This window comes from Saccostrea echinata, unplaced genomic scaffold, assembly GCF_033153115.1.
Source record: "Saccostrea echinata isolate AGI-Se365-2 ecotype Australia unplaced genomic scaffold, CSIRO_AGI_Sech_v1 ptg000008l, whole genome shotgun sequence".
Lineage (NCBI taxonomy): Eukaryota > Metazoa > Mollusca > Bivalvia > Ostreida > Ostreidae > Saccostrea > Saccostrea echinata.
The window spans coordinates 522,790-548,560 of NW_026889757.1; the positions used below are offsets into that span (position 1 = coordinate 522,790).

The following is a 25,771-nucleotide window of genomic DNA, read 5'->3' on the forward strand; positions in this document are numbered from 1 at the left end:
TAAGGTTTAAATTCTTCAATAGTGTTAGGACATCAGTGCTTCAATCATCAATCAGTACATTCTTATTACAAAGAACTTTGCAACAGAAGGAGATTCTATGCAAATTCTATACAAATTAAGCTTAATTCCTCCAGAAATGATTCATGTATTGGACATGTTTGAATAAGCTAAATCAAGAAAATGAATTTTTTCATCATAAAATTTCAAATTGAATGATGTACATTGTTATAGATATTAAACAACAAGGATTGAAAATGATAATACAGTAATACATATATACTTAAACTATGACACAGAAAGCAAGTAGTTAGTACTGAAAATCAATCTGTAATGATTTGATTGTTAAAGCTGTGACACAAAATTTACAACAAAAAATAATATTGATAACAAAACAATAAAAGCAACAAAGAATAACTAACCTACATAACCTGCAGATGGTTGTGTACCACCTTGTAAATATTATTATTATGACATATACAAGTCTACCGTGGAAAGAGTAAGAGTTATCTTTCTTTATGTTGGTTATGCAGGGGTAACGTCAGACTGATAATGCCCATGGTGTGTGAATGCTGAATGATGAGGAGACAGGGTTATATTATCTGTTGCCCTATTCTTCAGAGATAAGGAGTACCTGTTCCCTTGATGAAACCATAGTATAACGTGCACTCTGTGCATAGACATACAGTGAACATACAGTTACAAGTATATATATATATGTGATGTAAAAATTACATGCACAAGTAATAGTATATAAAAAATTGCACTGCAATTACTTAATATTACTTTAAAAATATTTTTAAAAATTGTATCGACTTCAATATGATTTTTCTTCAGTTTTTCTTAAATATTAAATTTGTGTGCAGATATGACTTGTGTAGCATTATGAGGACACCCATAAGATCAACATCATTCGTTTGTGTCGACTTGTACATTCATTCACATTTGAAAAATCCACTGAAATCAATATAGATTCTTCCAATATTCACATATTGAAGTCAATAAGAGATCTTAAACAATAAATTTACAGGAAATTAGACTGTATGCCAGTATTCAGTAATTACATTACTAGTAATTAATAACATTCCTCATCAACTGATTTCAAACAAGATGAAAAACACTCGAGTGACACATGAACTTATATTACAAAATGTATCTCATATGCATGTATTTATAGATTATACATATACATGATTTCTACATTTGTACACATAATGTACAGTCTCATGCCTGTGTTAAACACTGACATTGGCAACTGTTTATCACATCACAGCCAGCACAACCTTGGGTAGACACTAGTCTGATGGATGAATTTTTTGTCCATTCAATGACACCCATGTTTTTTTCTAGATTCACAGACCTGACTAAACTTCTGTGAAGGGGAACTTCATCAGAAATTCTTGGTTGTCAGAGCCTTGTTCTTAGACCTGTGGGTTTGATCACCACAGCAATTCAAGAAGGATCGTGAAAAATGCTACCAATATGGAAGAGATGTGTCTACTTTGTTCCATGGAGCAAACTGTGTCCATGACTCCACATTTCTTAGTTTGGAGATATCTTCCACAGGTTTGACAGGTTTTGCATCCTCTTGAGGAGAAGCTTTGGCATCTGCTGAAAAAATTTTGTAATTTTTCCCTTCATTGTTATCCCATAACTGCTTTCCATCTGCCTCGAAGCAGACGGCAAATTCCATCTTTTTCTGCTGGTCGAAGTTTGTAGGCACTTCAAATTCGAAAGAAAATGTATCATACATACTGTTAGTCTCAGAATATGGCACATAGTTAGATTCTACATCCATGTGTGTCTCCCAAGAATCAAAAGTGCATCGCAGAATCACTTTCTTTTCAAAAGATAGATTTTTAACTTTAACAGTTCCAAGGACTGTATAGTCTCGAATTATGACATTTTCCAAAGAAACACAATATTTCTCCAATTTGTCTCTGAAGGAAAGATAGTCAGAGGCTGGTTGTTTGAAATCTAGAATAAGGGGAGGTCCAGAACAAACCCCAGCTGTAGCCCCCTGAGTTATTGACTCCAGAATTTCAGGTCTGAGTCTTGGAGGTACATCTGAAGGTTCTGTCATGATTTTAACAGTTGCGAGAGCAAATCCTCGATTGTCTGCAAACGAAACTCTTTTTTTCCCCTTTGGTGAAGGAGGAGTAGGAGACTCGCGCCCGGATGAACACCCTGAAGAAGATTCAACTTCTTCTTCTTCATAACTGTTACAGCGCTGAATTATCGACTTGGGTGGTTTCTTTTCCATTTCATTCTCCATTAGTTTGACCTCAGCTGCTGTTTCCGAGAACGAAAACACATTTCTATTCAAGTCATGTGTAGGTATCTTGTCACAGTGACTTGATAATAACTGCTCCAGCATGGAAGCAGGTGGGCTTGTTGACAGAAGATAAGTTGTATAATCCACAGGCATTGTTTCTTGAAGTGTAAAACTGTGGGACAGTGTTCTTAGCATTTGGAAATCTGAAGAAAAAAAACACCTGTTATCAAAAATATCTGAAATTTGTAAAAAATTCATTAACAAAGGAATTACTCATCAATATTAAATAAAACACTGAACAGCTTCAAATTTATAAACTGTCTCAACAGTCTTTCATTTTTTTTAAAGCTATAATCCAAATAAATAGAGATAATTGTACATGACCATATGATGACTCCATGACTCACTCAATGCTCCCCATTTTTATCTTTTTTATACCAACTGTATCCCTCAATTCCTTTTAATGAAATGACAACAATTTGCTGACACCAACAATGTAAGAGCGCAAAACATCTGATAAACAATTTAAAATATGCTAGTCAGCAAGGTCACGCTAATCTATTTTTGTTGTATAAATAAACCAGACAACAGGGGCAAGCAAACTGCGCAGTATTGCTCATTCAGTGTTTTCCCATTATTTAAAAGTAAAGGGTTAGAGATCGATTGTAACAGGCTAATGGTTAAGGTCTATGAACAAAATCTTACAACAATTATTTTTTAAATTTTTTATTTCTAAGTGGCATTTTTATCAATTGAAGTGGTTAATTTGGCCAGTGGCTGGTTCTAAGGGAAAACACTCCTCATTATTACAAGTATCATTTTTTAAAAAGTATAGCCTTGTGGGAAAAAATTTTTAAAAAAAAAATAAATAAAAATTTACAATTCCACTCATTTCATTTAATTCTGTTGTTCTCATTCATTATGTACATATGATCATTTTTTTTTTAAATTCTTTTTTTTTTTTTTTTTAATCAGAAAAGAGGGTATTTATGCTGATGCCTCAATCACATTGACATCAGCTTACACCGATTCAAGTATTTCCTTTTCCTGATCAAATAAGCTGACCCCTCAGCTTCACTATGATTAACTGATCTAATTTACGGATATGAATAAAAATGCTTACAACATGTTATATACCAACCCTGTGTCATCTTTGAAAGGGAGGTTTAGATGATACGTGCAAGAATTCACAATATTAATATCAATCCAAAAATGTGTAATTATGTATAGAAATATATATATACACAAAATATTTCAAATATACAGTTGAACTTTGATATCTCGAACACTGATATCTCAAATACCATTCATAGATATGTTGAAGTGATTTGGAAGTCCCAGCCCCCTATTCTTTAACTATTTTACCCTGGATATCTTGAATCTTCAAATATCTCGATTTTTTTTTCAGTCCCATTGAGTTAGAGATAACAAGGTTTGACTGTATTTTAAATCAGCATTACCAGAACGTTTAAAAAAATCATGACCACAAGTAAATTCGTCAATTCTCAGATATGCCATCATAAAATTACATCACATTCAAAGAACAAATATGTACCTACTGATGAATTACAAGAAAGTCCTGTGTGTTCACATTCCATTTACACACCACCACATATAGTTGCTAGACATGATGATTTCTCAAAACTAGGGGAACCAACAAAGGTTAGGGGAAAACAAAACCCATGCACTTTATATATAAGATACACTATCTATTCATCATGTTTATTTGATACTCAGAAAGTCCAACGGTTTCCAAACAGATGTTGATTCTCATCCAACTATCTGTCACAAATAATAAACACTCTTGTTTATGAATCTTTGTTGATTTCTTTAGATAAACTTGATGAAACAAGTATGTCTGATATGTTACATTTGTAAAGGAAAATCAGGTGAAAGTATGATACTGTAAGGTGCAAATGTCCTCTGCAACATTTAGCAATGGAGGTGCCATCACATCAATTGCTTGTAGACCTTCAGTGATTGAGTAGGCACTAGTATTACTCTGATAAGTAATATCTGAATGCAGTCTTCACTTTTTTTTCCAGTGAAATATTCCACACAGGTACAGAATACAGATGCAAAACCTGCACTCCATGGTCAGATTTATGATCAAGGTCAGTGTAGCGTACAGTGGCCACAGGTAAAAGTCTGAACACGCAAACAAAAGAATTATCAGCCATCAGAATATCAAGAATTTGTGAGAATAAATGTAAAGATGTTACAAATATACATGTGCTTTATCAGTCTTTTTTTTTTTTTTTTTTTTTTTGAAATGGAAAAATTATCCCATGTATCATTAAACTTAGGAATATTGAAGAAGTTCAAGGTTGCATTTAGGGGGTCATATCACAGTGAATGATATTTTAGACTCCTTGTGTCTTAGCTGCAAGTATATATGCATACAACTTGAACTTCAGTACCTTGTATATAATACCATAGATATGTCAAAGTGATTTGAAACTCCCAAGCACTGTTTCTTATTGTATTTTAACCTTAATATCTTGAACCTTCCGAGATCTCTTTTTTCCTTGGTCCCATTGAGTTTGAGATATTGATGTTTGACTGTATAGGCCTAATAAGCAACCTGATTTTTTAGAGCAAGTTACAGGGAACAAATATATTTCTGACCAAACTATGCTCCAGGCATTCCCAGACAACAGCTAACAAATAAACATGCAACCACTGTGTCTGAATGTAGAGGGCTCAAAGATGAAAAAAATAATGTAATTGAATGTAACAGCTCAATTTGGTAATAATTGAGTGCTAATCCTCAGGGTATGGCTGGTTTAACCTTGGTTATTTAAGGTGAGACAGAAATAAAACTCTTAAGCTGATCAGATTAAAATACTTAATCATATTAATTATTTTTAACTATTATTAATTTTGAGTACATGAAAGCCATAATTAGATGACAAAGCAAATGATCAGCATATTACTTATCCTGCAAGTCATAATGAAAGTGTGTTGTACGTTTATTTATTTATTATTTTATTAACAAACATGCAGTCATATAAATCAATGCTATTTCGTTTAATCACCACCACTACAATGATCTGCTTATTTCTTCAAATGTAATAACATTTCTAACATTTCTAATCGTGTACATCAAAGATTACGTTTCTTGTAGTCAATATTTTTCTGGGAAAAAAAAAATAAACGATGAAAACTTTCAATCAATGACGAAACCATACATCTTAAATGAGATAAAATGTACTTCAAAAAATTACAACTATACACAAAATCGAGTTTAAAATTGTAAACCCAAGGCGCGTAAAACACAAAATTACAGTTTTTGCTTGCCGGTAATTTACCGGCAGCTCAGAGATACTAGGCTAAAAATATCGATATCCAGGCTGGAACCTGTTTTATGATCATAATTTATGCAATTGCGCATATAACATACCTGTAAAGCACTCCTGATTTGCATTAAAATTAAAACAAAAACAAAAACGAAATTGTTTCCACTCGAGAAAACTATGAATAAAGTTTTTTTCCCCAATTGCTTGATCAATAATTTTGAATACACCGGGGAGGAAACTGCATGTAACCACTTCCACTAACAAAAGTCCACAATGAATACGAAAGACTATAACCACCCCATGAACAACAGACATAAAGACAATTACCTTATTCGATTCTGTATGAATTACATGTACTTCTTCTGAGTTATCCCACTGAATATCACAGTACATGTGTATTTCACCGAGCCCCGACATTGTTGACAATGTCAAGGACGATTTATGTTCACGTGTTCAGCTGCCGCTTATTAATATCGACCAATCAACACCCAGGAAAGTCGGCTGGTCTGCCGGCTGATCGCACGTGAAATGACATTGAATGCTGTAGAACATCACTACATGTACAGTATACCACAATGACATACATGTCAATATATTACTTGTGAATCAATATTCTTTCATTAACAGTTTTTTTTAATTTCTTTCACTAAAATTGCTCTTTGCAAGATATGAAATTTTTTTTTTAACTTGCCAGAAATCTGAAAATTTCAAAATTATTATATCTAGATAGATGGTTCCAATATATTTTTGTAACATCTAGAGGAACTTATGAGGAATATTACAAACACAGCCCACACAATTTATTTCACTTAAATGCTGACACAATCAAATTTGAAACAGGAAGATGAAAAAAAAAATTAAATGTCGGCTAAAAACTCAAGCAAGCTATAGCAGTGTATAGATCTAGGTCCTACAACAAACAGTAACTTTTCCTCTTTAAACACCATTTTTAACAACAAAATTAGAAGTGAATCAATATCCTAACCATGGCCATATATATACTTACTTCTCCATTTTTGTACCCGCACAATGTCACTGATATCACCCTAGCTGCTAGAAGCTTTGAATCCCTTATTTATAGAGTGAGCACAGTTCACATGAATTCGTTACTGATTTCCTTGCGAGTATAATGATAAACATTATTGAAGCACAATGTTTTGACATGACGACATTGTGGCTTAGTAAAATTATATACAAGGAAGAAAACCATACACGTCAAATATTTGTAATATTATTAATATGACTTTTTTCTTCCTCATAGGACTTACACACATAATATAGGCCTATATATGTTTCCTTTGCTGCCTCTACAGAACTTCATATTTTAGCTAGTGTATTGATCGCAATATATAAATCATTCACGTATACACACATCACAATCATTCCAGTATAAGATGGCATCACCAGTGAGAATATATTTTTTTTTATTAAAAAAAAACAACGAATTGTTGATGTTTTAAAGGAATATTACAGTTAGTGGTAGCAATAACTATCAAGTAAAGTACTTTATACATAATTACCTAAACATTCGCAGATCGAGTAAAAGTTTCCTTCTAGGTAGCCTTGGCAGACAAGAAGAATTTTCTTAAATAACTGGGCCATCACCAATTTCAATAAGTGTCTGATTTTCTGACCTTAACATAACAGGCCCTGAAGCCATAATAAATAAACCACGCTTTTACCATATCAAAACAGCTGATATACAATTTTAATAAAACCTTCGACTATGGTACAAAGAGAGGGCAAGCCACGCGCCTACCATGCATACACCACTCACAGGTTTATTGTAATGCTATACATGACGGGGGAGAATTGTTTCCTTAGCCCTACGATCACTGCCTGAAAGCTATAAATACGAAAGTTATAGCTAGTGTGCAAAATTATTATATTTAAAGATAATAAAAGGAATGCTTGTATGCAGGATACAGAGATGACTTTAAATAGCACAAGATAGGGCAGTGATCGAACAGTGTATAGAACTTTTCATTTATTAATGCATGCTGCAACTTAAGGTCATGGGATACCAGAAATCTATAAGTATCATAGCTTCTTCTCGTATTTTTTAAGCTTAAAATTAATGTGTTCATGTTAAATTTACGGTAAAATTATATTTTCATGCATTTTTTTTTCATGCTTTTGAAATGAATTTCAGTACATGTATAGATTTAATTAAGGGTCAAGTATAGATTTAAATTAAGGGTCAAGATTTTGGGAGAGTGACAAAATAAGACTGGTTTGACAGGGAAACCTTGTAATACATTAACAAACCCTGTTCAAGTTGTTTTATAAATTTCTATAACATATTTTTCTGAGTATTATATGTCCTTAAATAAATCTATACACACTCTCTTAAATATACCAGCATATACACAGCATTTGTATAATAGATGCATGGCTGCAAATTTCTTAAAACAATAAAGCAATAAATAAAATTATTAAAAATCTTTTACTACAATGGGGTCATTTAAATTAGTGGGAGCCATAAGACAATTGACCAAAATTTTACTGGAAAATAGATTCATTGTACTGTTAAGATGACAACCTTATCGTCCGTGGAGATGTAAATTCGTGGGTATAAAGGTGACCCATGAAATCCACGAACATTGGTTCTCCACGAACAATGATGATTCCACAAATTAAAGTATTTGTCAAAAATATTCCAAAACAAACAATTTCGCATCTCTCTCTTTCTCTGAACACTGATGGTACCTCATCTTTATCATTACATACTACCAGATACACGTGGACATGTGACCGCATATATACAGTGAAAACTGTCTAATCCGACACCTGTGCAATCCGTCACACTGTGAATTCTGACGTGAAATTTTATTTCAATTTTACTATGTTCATGTTTTTTACACTGTGCAATCTGACACCCTCTCTATTCCGACACAAAATTCGTCTCCCAGTGCATGTCGGATTAGACAGGTTTCACTGTATATACAAGTACATGTGTGTGTGTGTGTGTATATATATATATATATATATATATATATATATATATATATATATATATATATATATATATATATATATATATTCAAAGTAAACATAAGCTTTATAAATTTCAATGAATTTCCCGCCAGTTGCAAGTTTATTATTTAAATACACAATCTGTTTTATACAATAGCATCTGACGTAATTATTTTACCCGATCGTTCACCTCCCTTCACACATAGCTGGAGGTAAACGAACTCGGTGCGAATACTTCGATATGGAAATACAGTGACCCTTTTCTGTAAGTGTAGTTTATGATATGGAAAAATAGATAAATTAAAAAAAAAACAAACAATAGAACGAGAAAATGTAAATTTATGATTGAAAATAAAATTGTAAAATAAAAATTTGCATTACGCAATATATTAATTTGTTCAACATTTCATATACTTCATTTCTTTAAATCATCCCCTTTTCGACATTATTGAAGAGTATTAAAGAAGGCATATAAAGTTCAGCGAAAAGACAGAATTAAAGTTATGGAATCAGATTAAGAAGTATATTTTATAGAGTATAGTAATCTTTATGCATTTTTTTCAATTTCATTTTTTTTTCACTTTTGAATGAAAAATGAGCTTCATGAACTTGAAAACAAACTTGAAATTCTTTTTCGATCATTCGAAACAATAGCATTTATAGATGAAACACAATTAATAATTAAAAGCAAACCTCTTGTGTTACACGCAATAGCAAAAATTAAATGGAATGCATACTTAATAGATAAATGCGTCTTGATCCAACACTGCAATATTTATTGAAGCCTCCTTGCCAGTTGTTTTATACGTACATATGTCTGTTGTTAATGTGTTACGTTGCATTGCATTTATCACATCTCTGAAATGACGGTAGAATCCATTTGATTCGGGGGGGGGGGGGGCTGGCAGATTACGGAAATAAATAATCTAGCTGTCCTCGAAAATGTTGAAAATAAAATAATCTGTCCTAGACTGGCAAGAAAATAAATAATCTGTCCTTGACTAGTGCTAACCCCCCCCCCCCCAACAAATAGAGTTTTGGAGTTGGGCATTTTCCTTTTCATTTTGCTTGTCAAACTTTTTTTCAGAAAAGAAGAAAATTGATGAATTAATAATCTGTCCTTGATCATCTTCAAAATAAATGATCTGTCCTTGACTGGCACGAAAATGAATAACCTGACTCGAAAATGTTTGCCCCCCCCCCCCCAATCAAATGGTTGTCCCCTTAAAAAACTACAGCAAATCTCAAACTTTGCACCTAAGGCCTCCAGTTGCCTTTAAAGTGCACATATGTGCTTTTCAGATGCATTTCAGTGTTGTCAGTATTTTGATATATGTTTTAAATTGTGCACATACAGCGACATCCCAAATTGGTGAATACTTCATTTTCCAAAAGAATGGTTTTTTTTAACATTTATTCGATTGAGGTCAGTGTCATCGTATCGGTGAAGGCTGAGCAACAGTTGTCATAGGCAAGGTACTTTTACTTTAGTTAGTCTGGAATATGGATTTTTTTTACTTCTGTTATATATATAATTATCTTATATATATATATATATATATATATATATATATATATATATATATATATATATATATATATATATATATATATATATAGTCAAACCTCGTTATCTCGAACTCAATGGGACCGAGAAAAAACTTCGAGATATCCGAGGATTCGAGATATCGAGGGTAAAATACATTGAAATCAATATTCGAGATACCGTAGTTCAACTTCCTAAACCGGATATATTAATTTATCTTCCCTTTTTATAACATGTATCAGTGAAAAATGGAGCATTGTTAAATGTTTTAATATTGAAACTCAATATTTGCCTCGAATTTCTCACAAATTAGGAAATTTACTAAAAAAAAAAAAACAAAAAAAAAAAAAAAACAAAAAAAAACAAAACAAAAACACCTCCCCTGATCTCTTACAACAAAATGCAAACTAACAGCAAAATCTTGCGAGAAAAAAAAGAGATGAGACCAAAACATTACATTTCTTCAGATATGGCAAAATTACCAAGCAGTTTGTTTCAAAAGTCAGAGGGAACTCCTGATAATTTCATGCTTAAAATCAATTATATTCCACAACCTGTAACTGTCATCAAAATTAAAGCCATGCATCATGAAAACAACCAATCTACGAACTTGACTAAATGTCGTCAATTTTTTGTCCACTTGTCGTCTGCAAACACCAATATGTTCTAGCTATTAGGAATCCATAAATCAATGCGTTAGCAATAACCAATAAAACTGGTAATTATTGCAGCTATACGATATAGTGCATGAATATCTTTTTAAAAATGCATTAAAGATACAGTAAGACACTGGAGAATAGAAAAACACAATGTCATTTTACTAGAAATGGTAAGCAATCAAGAGTCGATCAACATTAAAATCTCACTTTAAAAAATCTGCAAAAATGTCTAATTAGAGAATGTATTATTCACATGCTAGTAGTCATTTCAATAAAAAAATACCGAGTCCAGTTTAATAATTTTGAACTGCCTTGCTCTAAATCATTTTCATGATAACACAAACCAAAGAAAATCATCAACAGATGTACACACACATACACACCCTCACACACACACACTATTAATCACCTTCATCAAGTCGTTATAAAATTCAAGGCTAACATCTTTCCTATGAAATTATAATCAATTACTAAACGTAAAGAAACCAAAGACATCAGTCACCTCATGGTTGGGCAACCGAACATCCATATAACGTGAAAACAAATGTCACTTGCAGACCAGAGACCGTTTTACAAGACCAAAAACTTTAGTTGGTTGTTAAATCCTACAAAACCTGTACTAATGTTTCTGTTAAAAATTGATTGCACAAAAATATCTTTTCAATTTTTAAAAAAAAAGATTAAATCCATTTTAAAATTAATGTAAAAAATGTATAAAAAAAATGTTCGCATAATAATATTTTGGTCTTAGTCGTAAGTTCTTTTGTGAAACAGGGCCCAGACTTATTGTCTAAGATAAGATTAGGCACTGAATGTTCTTGCTTAAGTTAAAAAACTAAATGTCAAAAGATTCATATCATTTCTCATCTTCTTTTATGTCTACGTAAAGAAGACATTTTAGGAAATTATATCTACATTTTGTACAATGAATTTCTCACTAGTCGAAGATGTTGCGCAATATTCACATATCAAGATATATCTAAGAAGGATAGGCTAAGTGAAAACGAAAAAAAAAATGAAGTCTAGGTATGAATGGAAAAATCAGACATAATTTCAGAAGATTAAAAGCGTCGCCATTACAGACAGGATCGGGCTTTACAATACCTTTATAAGACCAATCAATAAATAAAAGAAGGAGAAACTCTTGTCAATTTTCAATAGAATTGCATAAGAAGGATGATAAAAATAAAGTAAAAGAAAAAAAAATAGCCAGACAAGCAAAAATGAACAAACTGACAGAACATATAGAAGGAACTTTATAGCATATCTCTAGACCTGAAAATAACTGAACATGAATTCAGGGATGAAAAAAGACCAAAAACATGACAAACTATGAAAAAAAATAAAGGAAAAATCCTATGGAGATTTGCCAAGGGGGGCCTAACTACAGTAATTCATAGGGAAAACTGTCACGGACGGATTCACATAATAAACATGCATATATACATATTGATATTTTTTAAAAATCATTTCTTTTGATGTTAAATATAATAATTGCATTTCTTAATATGTACCCAGACCCTTAATCTGTTGCCCCTCTCCCTTTTCAAGAATTGTGGATCCACCACTATAGGAAGTGCCGGAGAATGAGTACAGAGGATGAAGACATGAAGACGACTAATTAAAACATGAAGATGATTAATGATATTGTCTATGCTAGGTCTATGAATTGACAGCATTTTAAGAAGTTATTACACACAGTTCTCCACTCCTGACACAACCCCCAGAAAATATCAAGATATCCTAGAAACTCCACATGTAGTTATTAGTTGATATTATATAACAACTTTTGTGGAAAAATACAGAAATGCTGTCAAGGCAAAGTAGCATGCCATTGTTTAGTAATTATTGTCTCGAGGATAAATCTAATTATGAACTTGTATACTTTTATCATATAATAATTATATAATATTCTGAATGTTGAGTTAACTGAATATTCATATTCAATAGTGTATAACTATAGTATGGATCTGCACCCATTTTAGTGCATGTATTGGAGAGAACAAAGTGGTCAATTTGTCAATCTCATGTTATTTTCAGGTCTCGAGTTTTGCTATAAAGTTCCTTTTATCTCTCAGGTTGTCCAGTTTTGCCTGTCTGGATATTTTTTTTCTTTTACTTTATTTTTATCATCCTTTTTATGCAATTCTATTGAAAATTGACAAGAGTTTCTCCTTCCTTTATTTATATTGATTGGTCTTACAAAGGTATTGTAAAGCCCGATGCTGTCTGTGGTGCTGACGCTTCTATAATCTTCTGAAATCATGTATAACTTTTCCATTCACGTTTAGACTTCAATTTTTATATCGTCTTCACCTAACCTATCCTTCTTTGATTTACCTTGAAATGTGAATATTGCGCAACATCTTCTATAGTGAGAAATTCGTTACACACAATGTGGAATAATTTCCTGAGATGTTCTCTTTCCATAGAAATAAAAGAAGATGAAAATTGATGTAAATCTTTTGACATTTTTTTCCCTTGAGCAATGATAATGTTTTCTATAGTTACCGGAAGGAAAGAACGTACAATGTGACAGAAAGGACAAAGAATATACATGTACATGAATATTTTTTTAGAAGTAAAGTTGTGTTCACAACAAAAAGACAAAAACACAATTTTCCAAGCTCTCATTTACAACTTACAAATAATTAATAAATAAAGATATTTACAAGATGAATATGAATTCAGAATGTTAACAAACTGTATTGCGAAATAACACTATCAATTATGTTCATCAAATTACAAGTTTCATTTTGCACTGAACAAAACATTTATTTCGATTATTAAAACATAATTTCATACGTTACTACGTACCTTGATTCCATAGTCTGAGGGAAAAAAACTCATTCAATAATATATCACTATCACATGTTTCTGCATGAGAGATAAAGTAATCGTCCGAAAGGACAACGAACTTTCTGGAAAAAATAAAACCCTAGAGGCATAGAATGCTAATATCAGTGTACATGCATTGATGTTTGTTATTATCGGTAATTGTCCCAATTATAGTTAGTGTTCAATAGTATATCGTTGGTTTTCTACCCTATAAAGTATATAGGTTCAAGGTTATTTTAAATATTTTGCATGCTTTCAATTAAAACAAAATTCTATTTATTAAATAATAACCATACCACGGAAATTAAAATTGAAAAAAAAATGGCAACAATTGATCATAAAAGTTTTGTAATCTTGTATTGAATCTGCATGACGTGTAATAAATGAATATTCAGGAAATCTCCTTTCTCTTAAGTAGAATTGATCTATTATCTTGTATTATGCCAGACCTACTCTAAAGTCATCCGTGTCCAAGTGATGATTACGTCTTAAGTCATGATGATGATGAAGTGGTTTTATAACCAGAGTATCTCAAAGGTTAGAACCTTCTAAAGAATTAAAGTAGATAATTGATAAAAAAGATTTTAAAGATGAACGAAATATGCCATGATGCTAAACAGTTCTGTATTGTATAAAAATTCATAGAAACAACCTAAGACCCCTGCACTAACAATCAATTGAGGTTTTGTAATTAGATCTAACCTTTACATAAAAACAGGCAATAAGATCATAAAAACACTGTATATCGTCTAATCAATCCTGTCGTCCCACAATTTAAAGGCATGCACGCGGCATGTTTTTTAATAATCCCTTTAACTGATTAATAAATAAATAAGACCAGAGACAATGGAGCATGTGTTTCCCATGCCATTTTTTGACATCAGAAGAAAAATAACACGTATTCCCTACACAGAAATTCATCCAAGACAAGTAATAATTGACACGGCCCTTTGAATACACCTATACTTACCGTCTTACTGGTAGTTTTCGTGTTTTTTCATTACCGAAAGAAGTGAGTGCAATTCACAGAAATGTTTACTAGGAAAAATCAAACATCTTCAGATAATTTTTGGTTTGGTATAAATTTAATCCCGCACAATAAAAATATTTAGGATGTCAAAATGACACACAAGAGTCTCCTAAGAGGAAAAAGCATTGTATGGGAGTGACTTGGAAAACAATTAATGCGGATTACTGCCAAACCTATATATACATATATATTATCCATTTAAGCAGCTTCTGCAGAACACGAGTTCCAATCTGCAACGAGTACTGCAACAGCTTATTATAGATTTACATGCACACCATTATATTCAGTAAAAATACCTGCAAACATTGCCAAAAAATTCTCTATATAAGTGTATTTGTAAGACAATAACAAAATTCAAGGTCACAAATTTCTTATCTGGTTTCAGGGATGTCGTAGGAATCGAAATTAAAATCAATATGTAATTTTAAATCATTCCAAGTATAAAATTGGTATTTTTATTCAAAATCCAAAGTTGGTGGCAAGGATCAAAACTCAAATTGATCGGCAATTTGTAACATTAAATGTTTAAATCTTGATTTTAACTTATACGTATAACTATGTGAGATAGGTATAACGTGTTATATAAGTTTGAATTAAGATTCAAACTTTTGATATGTACATAGTTACTCACCAAAATTCTGATCCTAGCAAGAAAATCCCTATATCTTACGAGAGGACCAAAGAACATGCGAGATACTGCATGTACATGTAAAAACAACCATTGGACAGGACATGAAAAACTACAGAATTCCAGGAAAGCAGATTCCAAATCAATAAGTAAAGAAATCTTCTTAAGTGCAATCTCTCTATATATGCCTCGACATACCACGTACCTTGATAAAACTTTATTTAATTAATTACAAGCTACATCTTTACTGTTTCTGGTGCTGATTTGAAATCTGGTCTGCATGAAATCAGAACACAGGGTAATGACATATGTCGACCTCCGACATTGTAAAACAGCGTAAAGGTATTGTGTCCATATGAACTGCCCCAGGCTTGTCAACTGGTTAACCTGCTAAGAGGCCAAGGTTTACACATCGATCAATGGTCCACGCAAAGTCCACGTGAGGTCACTCCATTTCTTACATGTAAATTTCAAGCCCCCATCCCAACCCCAACCCCCGTTTTTAGTATGATTTTCATAACACAAAAACTCGTTTGATAACAAAAAACTTCGTTTGGTGTGTAAAACAAATACACATGTAAACCTTTACGTAGTGACAGTGATGGATCCTGCTGCAATACTGTGCAGTTTAGATAGGAAAAGATAAAAATGCTAAATTTTGAAATCGAAAAGAAAAAAACCCATTTACCTGTTAAAAAGTATCTTTAACTGCCCCAATTACAAGAATTACTAGTACTTCTTGCCTGCAGTATAACTGTTTGGATGGGGGCGATATATCATTGTGTATGTGTATTCAAACTTTTAATTTTCCTTCAATATATAATCCATGGACAGCAAATTGAAAGGTTTGGCCTTTAAGTTTTCTATCATCTGGACAAATCATAAACCGTAAAGAAACCCCAAAGATATATATTCAGAAGACATGTACAAGTAGACAAATTCATTTATTTAACATTATCTTGTGACTTTTCTCCCAGCAAAATACAATCTGCATTGGTGTTGTAAAATGATGATTTATTTAATGTGAAGGTTCTGAGTAAACTATTAACAATACATATTTAAGTCTTTGTCACAAAAGTTGCTTATCTAATATTAAAAATGTTTAGACTTGTAGAAAATAATAAATAAATCAAAATTATATTAATACAGTGTATTCTGACACAAAATATTTTAAAAAAAAAATTATCTTTAAATTTATCTTTAAAATTGTTAGAAAAAATGCTTCAATAATATTGAAAAATGGTTGTGTCCTTTCTGACATATTTTATTTTACCAAATAAAATCTGCAACATGACTATTTTAAAAAAGTCATGTTGCAGATTTTATTTGGTAATTTTATTTGGTAATATGAAATATGCCAGAAAGGACAGTAGGAAAATAATAAAAGTTTGGAAGTCAAATGCAAATTGTTTTGTATAAAAGCTGTAAAGATCTGTATCATAAAAACTTGTCAGAAAACAAATTTTTATTGCAGTAAGATTCTTTGCCACATCTTCCCTAACTCTTGGTCAGAGAACACCTTTTTATTGCTGTAAAACTCTTTGCCAAATCTCCCTTAACACTTGCGAAGTGCATGATAGCTCTTAGTCAATGCACTTCTAACTTGCAAATGGAAGCATTTCTTCCATGACCATGACCTAATTATGAGACTTATCTTTTTAAATTCAAATGTTCAAATGATTTGATTTAACTGAACTTTCACACACACGCCACACGCTCTCTCACACACAATTATATATATATATATATATATATATATATATATATATATATATATATATATATATATATATATATATATATATATATATATATATATATATATATATATACTGAAAGTTCAATTTAATGTCAGCAATTCACAACTCTTACACTGCATACTGTCATTTTGAAAATAATACCGAGTGTAGTCTTGATTTCGCCACACATCTATTTGGGTGAATTAAAAAAAATGACCACATACATATTTATCAATCTGCACTAAAATACAGGCAATGGGAATAAATGTCTATGTCTTTAGATACTGTCTAAATACCTGCCAAATATCTCATTGATATCTCGATTCACAAAAAAGTTATGCCCAAAAATGATACTAAAAATGTCAGGAGTGCAACACCTTTTTGTGACATTTTGAAAAATTAATATTTTTTGAAGATCTGTGAAATAAATAATAATGGTTTATGCTGGCAATAAAGACTTTCCTGATAATATTCAAAGTATTGAGCATTAAATGTAGACTGTAGTAAGTTTTATTTGACCAAGTTGTGGTCATTACTCATAGCTGATGTTGAAAAAAAATGCTATACCATGTCAGGAGTGCAACAGAAGAAATGTAGTATTGCAAAGAAAAAAACAAACAAACAAACAAAACAAACAAACAAACAAAAACAAAAACAAAAACAAAAAACCAAAAAAAAAATGATTTTAAAAATCTAAAAGACAATTAAGTCAAAAAAATTTCAAAGTGTAAAACAAAAACTGATATACAATTTAAAACTTTAAAATGTTATATAAATCACAAGCAGCATCAAGTAGCTGTGCACACCCAATAATGTCAGGAGTGCAACATTTGATGTTTTGTTCCCCAGCATGAAAAAACTTTTATCAGTTTATGATTCTCTGATTTTTATTTTGGAAAATAGAGACACAAAGAACATTTTTACCAAAAAGATTTATCAATTAAAGGGTATGTCTATGTATTTCTATGGTCAGGAGTGCAATACATTTTTTTAAAGATTCAAGTAAATATTTAACTGTGACCTAATTAAATTTAATTTAATTTTTGTAATTTACATGTAGGGAGAGGGCGTAATAAGTTTTTAAAACTTGTGCCCAATCCCTTTGTAATTAGAAACTACAATAAAATATGTTCAAACCAAAGATTCAAGTTATATGATAAAAATACTTCTATTCATGCAAAGAAATATTCTTTGATTAATTATGATCTATTTGAATAATTCAATATAAATTATTGACAGTTTTGTTATTTCAATACTTCTCTTTTTCTATTTTATCAATTCAGTTGTGTTTCTATCCTTTCTTTTATTATTTTTATGAAAGTAAAAAAAATAAACACTTTGAAAAATTGTTACAGAATTCAAGTAATTCCACCTCAATTTAACTGAACAACAGAACAAGTTCTGATGTAATTTTCGCTTCAAAATTCTAGTCTAAAGACTCCCATCCTTTTGGTCAGGAGTGCAACAAATATATTAGAATTATTGCTGATAAAATATGAATAAATATAAAGAAAAAATTAATTGATGAGTAGAATGTTTCTGGTTCACCTCAGTTGCTAACAGTGTTTGTCCTATGAAGGAAAACATACTATAAAATATATTTTATCTTCTAAATATATATATTTTAGTTAGTTTTTGACATAAAAAGAGAATAATTCAAGACATAAGTCAAGTTTAAATACTTCCATGTGGTTTAATTATGAAGTATTGGACTATTTGTAAATATTGCACATTTTCGTTACCACTTGATGTTGCCAAAACTTTATAATTTTTTGTGTTCTATAGTATCAATTTTTAATTTTACTGCAGTCAGGAGTGCAACAAAACTGTTTTATAATAGTTTTTATCACTAATACATAATTTTAAATGCCTCATGCGTCCTCTGGGGCACGGAGAGGATAAATAAGTAAGTAACATATTTTTAAATACAATGTAAATAAATTACACAGTGCAAGTAATCATGTTTTGAAGTTTTGAAAATATGAAAAACTTGCCGTAAATGATAAAGAATATCAAAATGACAAACTGATTTACAAACTAAGAATGTGTATTATAATTTTTAAACAATATTAAATGAAATACATATCAGATGTCAGGGGTGCAACACAATACACCTGTAATGTAAAATAGTCTCACTTCAAAATCTAGTATTTTTTGTAAGAAAACTTGTATATCGAAATTCATTTTTTGCCTTAGATTAAATGAACAAAAAAGTATTTTTTGGGGAATTTCATTGTTTCATATTACTTTCATATTAAAACTTTTCAAACCAGAATTTAAAAAAAAAATAATGTAAAATAACAATCAAAAAGCCAATTTTTTCCCACATATATATAAGAGAAGAAACTCAATCGAGGTTTAGATCTAATCATTTATATCCCTGATACCGTATTGAAGCATAAAAATTTGATTATGTATTTTCGAAAGTCTTTTAGGATGTATTGATGTTTTCTTTTTTTAAATAAAGTTTTACTGATAAAAATCCTAAAACTTTTTTATCCAATTGTCTATTCTATTGCAACTTCAGGAATTTTAACTATAGAATGCACGTACAATATGATGATACATGTATAAGTGAAAAATATGTTATGGGTAGTAGATTTTTTAAAAACAAAATTCAACTTGGTGCTCATTATTTTAGAATTCGGTCATTTCTAAAATGAACTGTTTCTATTGATTTCGAATATTTCTGTCCTTGTCCTTCTTTTTTTTTTTTTTTTTTTTTTTGCCTTCACCTTACAACCGTAAAGGTACCGATACTTTTTACCTAATCAAATACATGTAAGTTGCATGTCAAGATCAACATTTAAGTTGCATTGCAACTAACTCAGTTGCATGCCGAAATTTATAGGCTGAATCTCGCATATTAGATGTTATATATGGTGATATATATTTGATATATTATGACTTTCCTTGCATGTCAAATTAGTTATGTTGCATGTTGACCTCATTTATTCTGCATGTCGACATAGCTATCTTGAATGTAGACACATTCTATAAAAAGTAACGTGTATAGAAGCAGGAAATATGTCACCATATACATCATTCACACAGCAGGATGCCAAATACGTAGTTATGTCGAAATGCATCTAATTTATGTCGACATGCTTGCTTATGTTAACATACAATTTATTCATGCTGACACGCACATACAGGTGTTGGCAACTTTTTTTCCAATCTTAGGGTTTTTGTTTGTTTGTTTGATTTTGTTTTGTTTTGTTTTGTTTTTTGCATGTTAACATTTAAGTGTTGCATGTGACATATTTTAATTGCATGTTGACATAATTATCTTGCAAGTGGAGATAATTTTGTTTTTAAAACTTATAAACATGTTTATAGGTTGAAGAAACCTGCCTTCATACACAAGCAAAAGGAATTAGAAATAAATGAAACTTTTCAAGAGATAACCGTCTTTAAGAGTCCTCGTTACTTTGCTTCCAAGTGTTTTAAGTACATAGTAATATATCAATAGTGTGATTCATTTTACCCGGGAAAAGATAATGACTGGTTTTGCGCAAAAAAGCTTGTCTGTCTGTTGCGAAGCAAACAAGTTCATTTATCGGTAAACCCAGCTGTACGATGTTTACACACCCTCGGAACTTTCATTCATAAATACCCCGTTTTAGCGGTGAGGGGGTCAAGGTTTTGGTGTATTTGGGAGACGCTCAGGTAATGATTGATGATGTGTTAAGTTACAGATAAAAGCGACAGATTTATCCCACCATACACAAAAAAACAAAGTTAAAGTTCATTTAAAACTGCTGATGCCTTGCAAAATAAATTAAAACATAAAGCTCTGCACAGTACAATGATATATAACTGAAGTTACGGATACGGACTAAATGGAAAGCAGCCAATGTAGGAATTCTTACATATATTGTAAAGGAAACCGACATAAGAAGATTATTCTAGTCTGCTTCCTTGTTTGAACACATACACTTTTTTTTAGAAGTTGAATTATTTTTATCTTCATTTGAACACAATAAGAGAGCTAATAGCATTTTCAGATAAATTAGGGAAAATTTGGCTTCTGGTGCGCCACCACTTTTTGAAAAAAAAAATACATTGTATATTTTAAATTGAAAAAAAAATATGTTATTTTAGCTTTTGCATTCATTTATATTTTTATACATTTAACTGAAACATAAATAAAGTCAAGATAGTACTAAAGTTTCGTTATGTCTAGTGGAATGTACTCTGAACCTTAAAGAATTATATATATATACATATATATCCGATCGAGCAAAACGAAATCGCTAATTCACAATTGAAATGTAGAAGAAATCGGCGAATAACGATAGGAACCTTTAAGGTTAATAGTGAATATCTACAGCGCATTGTGTAAATTTTTATTCCTATTGCCATTGGCGCGCTCCTTCTTCCTACCTTAATTCAGATGACATTTATTGGTAAGTCCGGCACGTGTAATTTATTTCCCGAATTAAAGTACACCATGATATATTCAAGCTGACAGAGGATGACCTTGAATCATATCAGTAAACAGGCAGGATCTTTCAGAGGAAATGAAAAAAAATGTGATTTGTAGTTGTTAAATAAACACTATTCAGACATAATAATTTGTAGCAGAATATGCAAACAATTGATCGGAAAATGTAGGATGATGATAATTTATCAAAAATTAAAATATGCTCATTAGTTTGAAGATAAACATTTGATCATATTGTCTGACTCATTACAGATGAAGATAAACGAGATACCGTACGTGTCGAGAGGCAAATTTTATCCGATTTTGTTGATAATTATCTATAATTATTTCTAATAATGAACTCAGGGAGATATTTTACGTTTCAATGATAGTATACGTACATATAAAAGTTCCAAAGAAATAAAATAAATCATCAATATACCGGTAAACGGTTACTAAAGTATTTGGTTTACTTCAAGGCAGTTAACCCCCCCCCCCCCCCCCCCAATCGCTACTCTTTATTCGTTTCCCCTGTTAACCTTAACTGAATGAAAATGGGGGTAAATAGCTTTCGAGCTTCTTTCATGGCATTATCAGGTTATTATTATAATCATTATTATTAATTAGCGAGTTAGTAAGTGTACAAGTGAGAATATTTTTTCTGTCAATGCCAATGGACTTACACAACTGACCTTGAATCAGGTTCTCGATACACTTTTTGTGTATTAGATAGCAGCATCTAATGTTTCTCTATTACTGAGCTCGGATATGAATAAAACATTTTGTATTCTTGCCTATCACGCTCAGCCCTGGTCAAGGTCGGGACAAATCCACAGCTCATTAGCAATCTTTTTTCTTAAGTAAGAGCTTCATAAATTGATCCAATATCATTACAATTAAGTGATGGCCTAGACATGATCAAGTTGACCGACAGAAACAGACGGACAAAGTAGTACTTATACAGTCCTACACACATTTTTTCATGACATAGGGGTAACAATTGTTTCATATTTTTTTTATTTTCTTTAATACCCAATTACAACTTTGATGGTGGATACCATTAATTTTACACCTATAATTTATGCAAACTTAATTATAATATATGAAGGAATATTAATACTTACTAGTTAAGACAACTAATAGATACTCTTTCTCTCTCTCTCTCTGTGTGTGTGTGTGTGAGGGTGTGTGTGTGTGTGTATAAATTCCAAATGTACTTTCTGATAATTATCTTTGGACATTTTTGTAATCTGTCATTCATAATTCATCAATAAATATCTTTTAATTTGAATGGCTGAGGATAATCCAACAATAAAAATACTCTGTCAAATGTGTTGATTGAATTAAAGTTTATCAATTTTTGAAACACTTATTGCAGTTGTGATGATTCCCGACTTCATGTGCTCTAATGTTTCATAAAGGGGGAAATAAATTTATCAAAGCAATACTAGGTCCTTTAAACTAAAAAGGACGTGATTCTTGAATCACATCCCGAAATTCAACTCAATATCTGCAAGCATAGAAAAAGAGCAGAAAACCAAATGGGGCAGACTGACTGAGACAGAGGGACAGACAGATCGACAGACAGCCGAATTAAGACGTCTATAGTCCCCTCTGTTTTCACAGGTAGGAGACTTATAAAAACATATACTTCGAAGGCAATCTTAAAGAACACTTGATCTTACATGTAAGTGTAATCCAGAGATTCTATAGATCTTATCAAAGATATAAGAATAGTTTACGGGAGCACTCACTAAGACAAGTAAGATTGATACCTCTATACAATGCTCTCTCTCTCTCTCTCTCTCTCTCTCTCTCTCTAGACCAATTTTCATCATTTGGTGTTTTAATCTTTGTGACAACTATTTTGTGTTAAAATTTTATTCAGCACTATTACGAATTTACCTCCCTTTACAAAAATGGAATCAGATGAACTCTAACAGTAATTAAAATGTTGTGATACTTACTGTTAATTCCAATAGTTTCACAGACTTCCATTTCTTCATCTGATAAGCTGTTGTCGAAGTTGATTCCCGCCATGCTGCTTGTAAAGAGGAAAATCAGCTGATTGTCCCTCCAGAGGCTATATATATCTCAGGGTTCGGTCCTTACTCTCTACAGCTAGCTGCCGACGAGTCTCAAGGTTACATCACTAGTCAAATAAGAAGGACTGGCATTAAAACATTAATTATAAAAACTTTTAAAAGATTCACACATACCGGTATATCTCATGTTCCTTGACCAAATAAATACGAAAATCTAATAAAGGGATTACATGTTTTTACTGAGTAGAAAATCGTGAATTATAGAATTTTCTTATATTTTCTGAACGAGGTTTATTTTATGTATTTCATTTATTTTATTTTTAATTAAAGTTAGTGGAAATAAGTCTCTTGGTGGCCTATCGAGTTCGTTTTGTCAATTAAAACTTTTTATTATTCACTGATACGATATATCCCACTCAATCTGATTAAAATCAGATCCATGTTACGCTCCGAAATTCTGATGGTCGCTGTACAAAGGAACTCATAAGACACCTCAGAGTCTAACACATCTGTTCCATCTGGATGTTTTACTGGACAATGATGGCAAACTAACAACTAAACTTTATGATGAAAATAAACGTGGCGACTTCAACTTTTCTATTGTCAACTTCCCTTATTTATGTAGCAATATAAGCCTTTATACGGTGTTTGATATGTCTCCCAGTGGATTTTATACGCAAGAGCAAGTTCTGTATCTAACCAAGGCAGACTACTGACAATTAAGTTGCAAGTTAAAAGGGTATCAACAATCTCGTTTAAAGTCAACAATTAGCAAATATATTGGTCGAAACAATGACTTTGTGTGCAATATCAGCAGTTGACGTTTGGAACTTTGATCCATGTTGACTGACACATTTAGTACACATTTTTAGGCCATTTTTTTCGTGAATTGTCTATCGATTACTCCGTTTACCCGATCAAGACAAAGGGCTCACGGTGGATTAGACCGGTCGACAGGGGATGCTTACTCCTCCATGGCACACGATCCTACCTCTGATGTTTTCATAGGTCTGTATATTTGCTCTGCTCACAGTTTGTATTGTTTAACTGGACATATGAGCATAATTACTGTTCGTTATCTTACTATTTCACTTAGTCTATGTGAGAAACTATCGTGGGCATCTGAAATAACTTAAACCTTTTTTTGTTGTTTTGTTTTTTATGTTTTGTTTTGCATTTTGCTTTTATGTTTGTTTGTTTGTTTTTGCTTGTTTGGGGTATTTTGCATTCTCTTTCATTCTAATTTCTTATTCGGTTCGGGTTTAGGTACTAGTATTTTGCAGTACCTTTAAACATATTAAAATGTCTAGGAGTAACGTTGAAGGGCTGTTTCTCCCCTCCGTATCTCAGCATGATTTGTTATTTTATGAGCACCCTTTGACACGTCTGAGGAATATTTTCACTCCAGCCAGATAGACTGGTCCGAAGATGGTCTCTAGCAGTTGTAACATTATTTTGACATTTTGTTTCATGTTGCTTCATTGTCCATTTTAGTAGTTCTATGAGAAGTACCGGGTATTCGGACAAAGATATAATTTGATTTTTATGAGATATTTCTAAAGATTAATTTACCAGGCAACTTTATTGATATTGCTAAATATAAAACAATTGAAAATAAAGATAATTTTATCAAATCTAGTGGCTCTGGTTAAATCATAGCTACTATTTCTTGTCACTTATGAAAGATAAAGTGTATTTAGCTGACTTTTTCTTGTGTAGAAAGGTGGGATGGAAAGAGTCTATAAAATTTTGCTAGGTTACCATCCTCACAACGTCAAGGGCCCTGTATCAATTCCTTACTGTGGGTCCCCTGGCAAAGAGTTAACACAGGACTCCTGAGGATGCTAGGTTACCTGAGACAAAATCTCAAGTAATTTTTTTTTATCGAAGTGTCAGATATCCGTCTTTCAGTCTTTTGCGCGCGTGTGAACTTTCCAAATTTTCAATTTAGGGTAGGCCAAAATAGGGGGAAAAGTCTAACACAGGAAAGTATTGTGAAAAGTTGTTTTAAAATGACATAAAACTTTGGGCATTTTGATTTTGAAAGATATTACAAATTACCTGATTTTCAAACATTACACTGTATGATTAGAAATAGAAGTTTACTGTTGAACATTTGTATAACTGTGGAATATTGAATTCTAATACTTAAGATCATGAACATTCTTTAACGTGTGCTCATAAAAGCGTTATAATTTTAGGGATTAGAGAAGTATACTACAACAATTTTTGCGGTGAATTCCATTAAAGGAAAACCGCTCCTGCTTTAAACCTTGGTTTTTGCGACGTACATATTTTTGCGTATCTAGTTGG

The 25,771-nt window shown here is 31.6% G+C and overlaps 1 protein-coding gene across 6 annotated transcripts; it reads right to left on the reverse strand.

Moving 5' to 3' along the window:
• LOC133180896 (protein phosphatase 1 regulatory subunit 3B-like) lies at positions 1–23,565 on the reverse strand. 6 transcript variants are annotated; one of them, XM_061315343.1, is made up of 2 exons: positions 23,381–23,565; positions 1–2,475 (listed from the first exon to the last, which is right to left on the reverse strand). In XM_061315343.1, exons 1-2 carry the CDS (start codon positions 23,451–23,453, stop codon positions 1,472–1,474), a joined length of 1,077 nt encoding a protein of 358 aa, XP_061171327.1. In that variant the 5' UTR covers positions 23,454–23,565; the 3' UTR covers positions 1–1,471. The 6 variants fall into 6 exon arrangements, with proteins under 6 accessions (XP_061171327.1, XP_061171326.1, XP_061171329.1 ...); XM_061315342.1 differs by lacking the exon at positions 23,381–23,565 and adding an exon at positions 7,092–7,188; XM_061315345.1 differs by lacking the exon at positions 23,381–23,565 and adding an exon at positions 6,578–6,632.
• Positions 23,566–25,771: the final 2,206 nt, after the last annotated feature.

Excerpts from the sequence above, each read along its gene's own strand:
- LOC133180896 (XM_061315341.1), bottom strand. The coding sequence starts at position 5,886 with ATGTCTGTTGTTCATGGGGTGGTTATAGTCTTTCGTATTCATTGTGGA. Across the intron at positions 2,476-5,675 it reads AAATCAGGAGTGCTTTACAG|ATTTCCAAATGCTAAGAACA; the intron begins GTATGTTATATG and ends TTTTTTCTTCAG.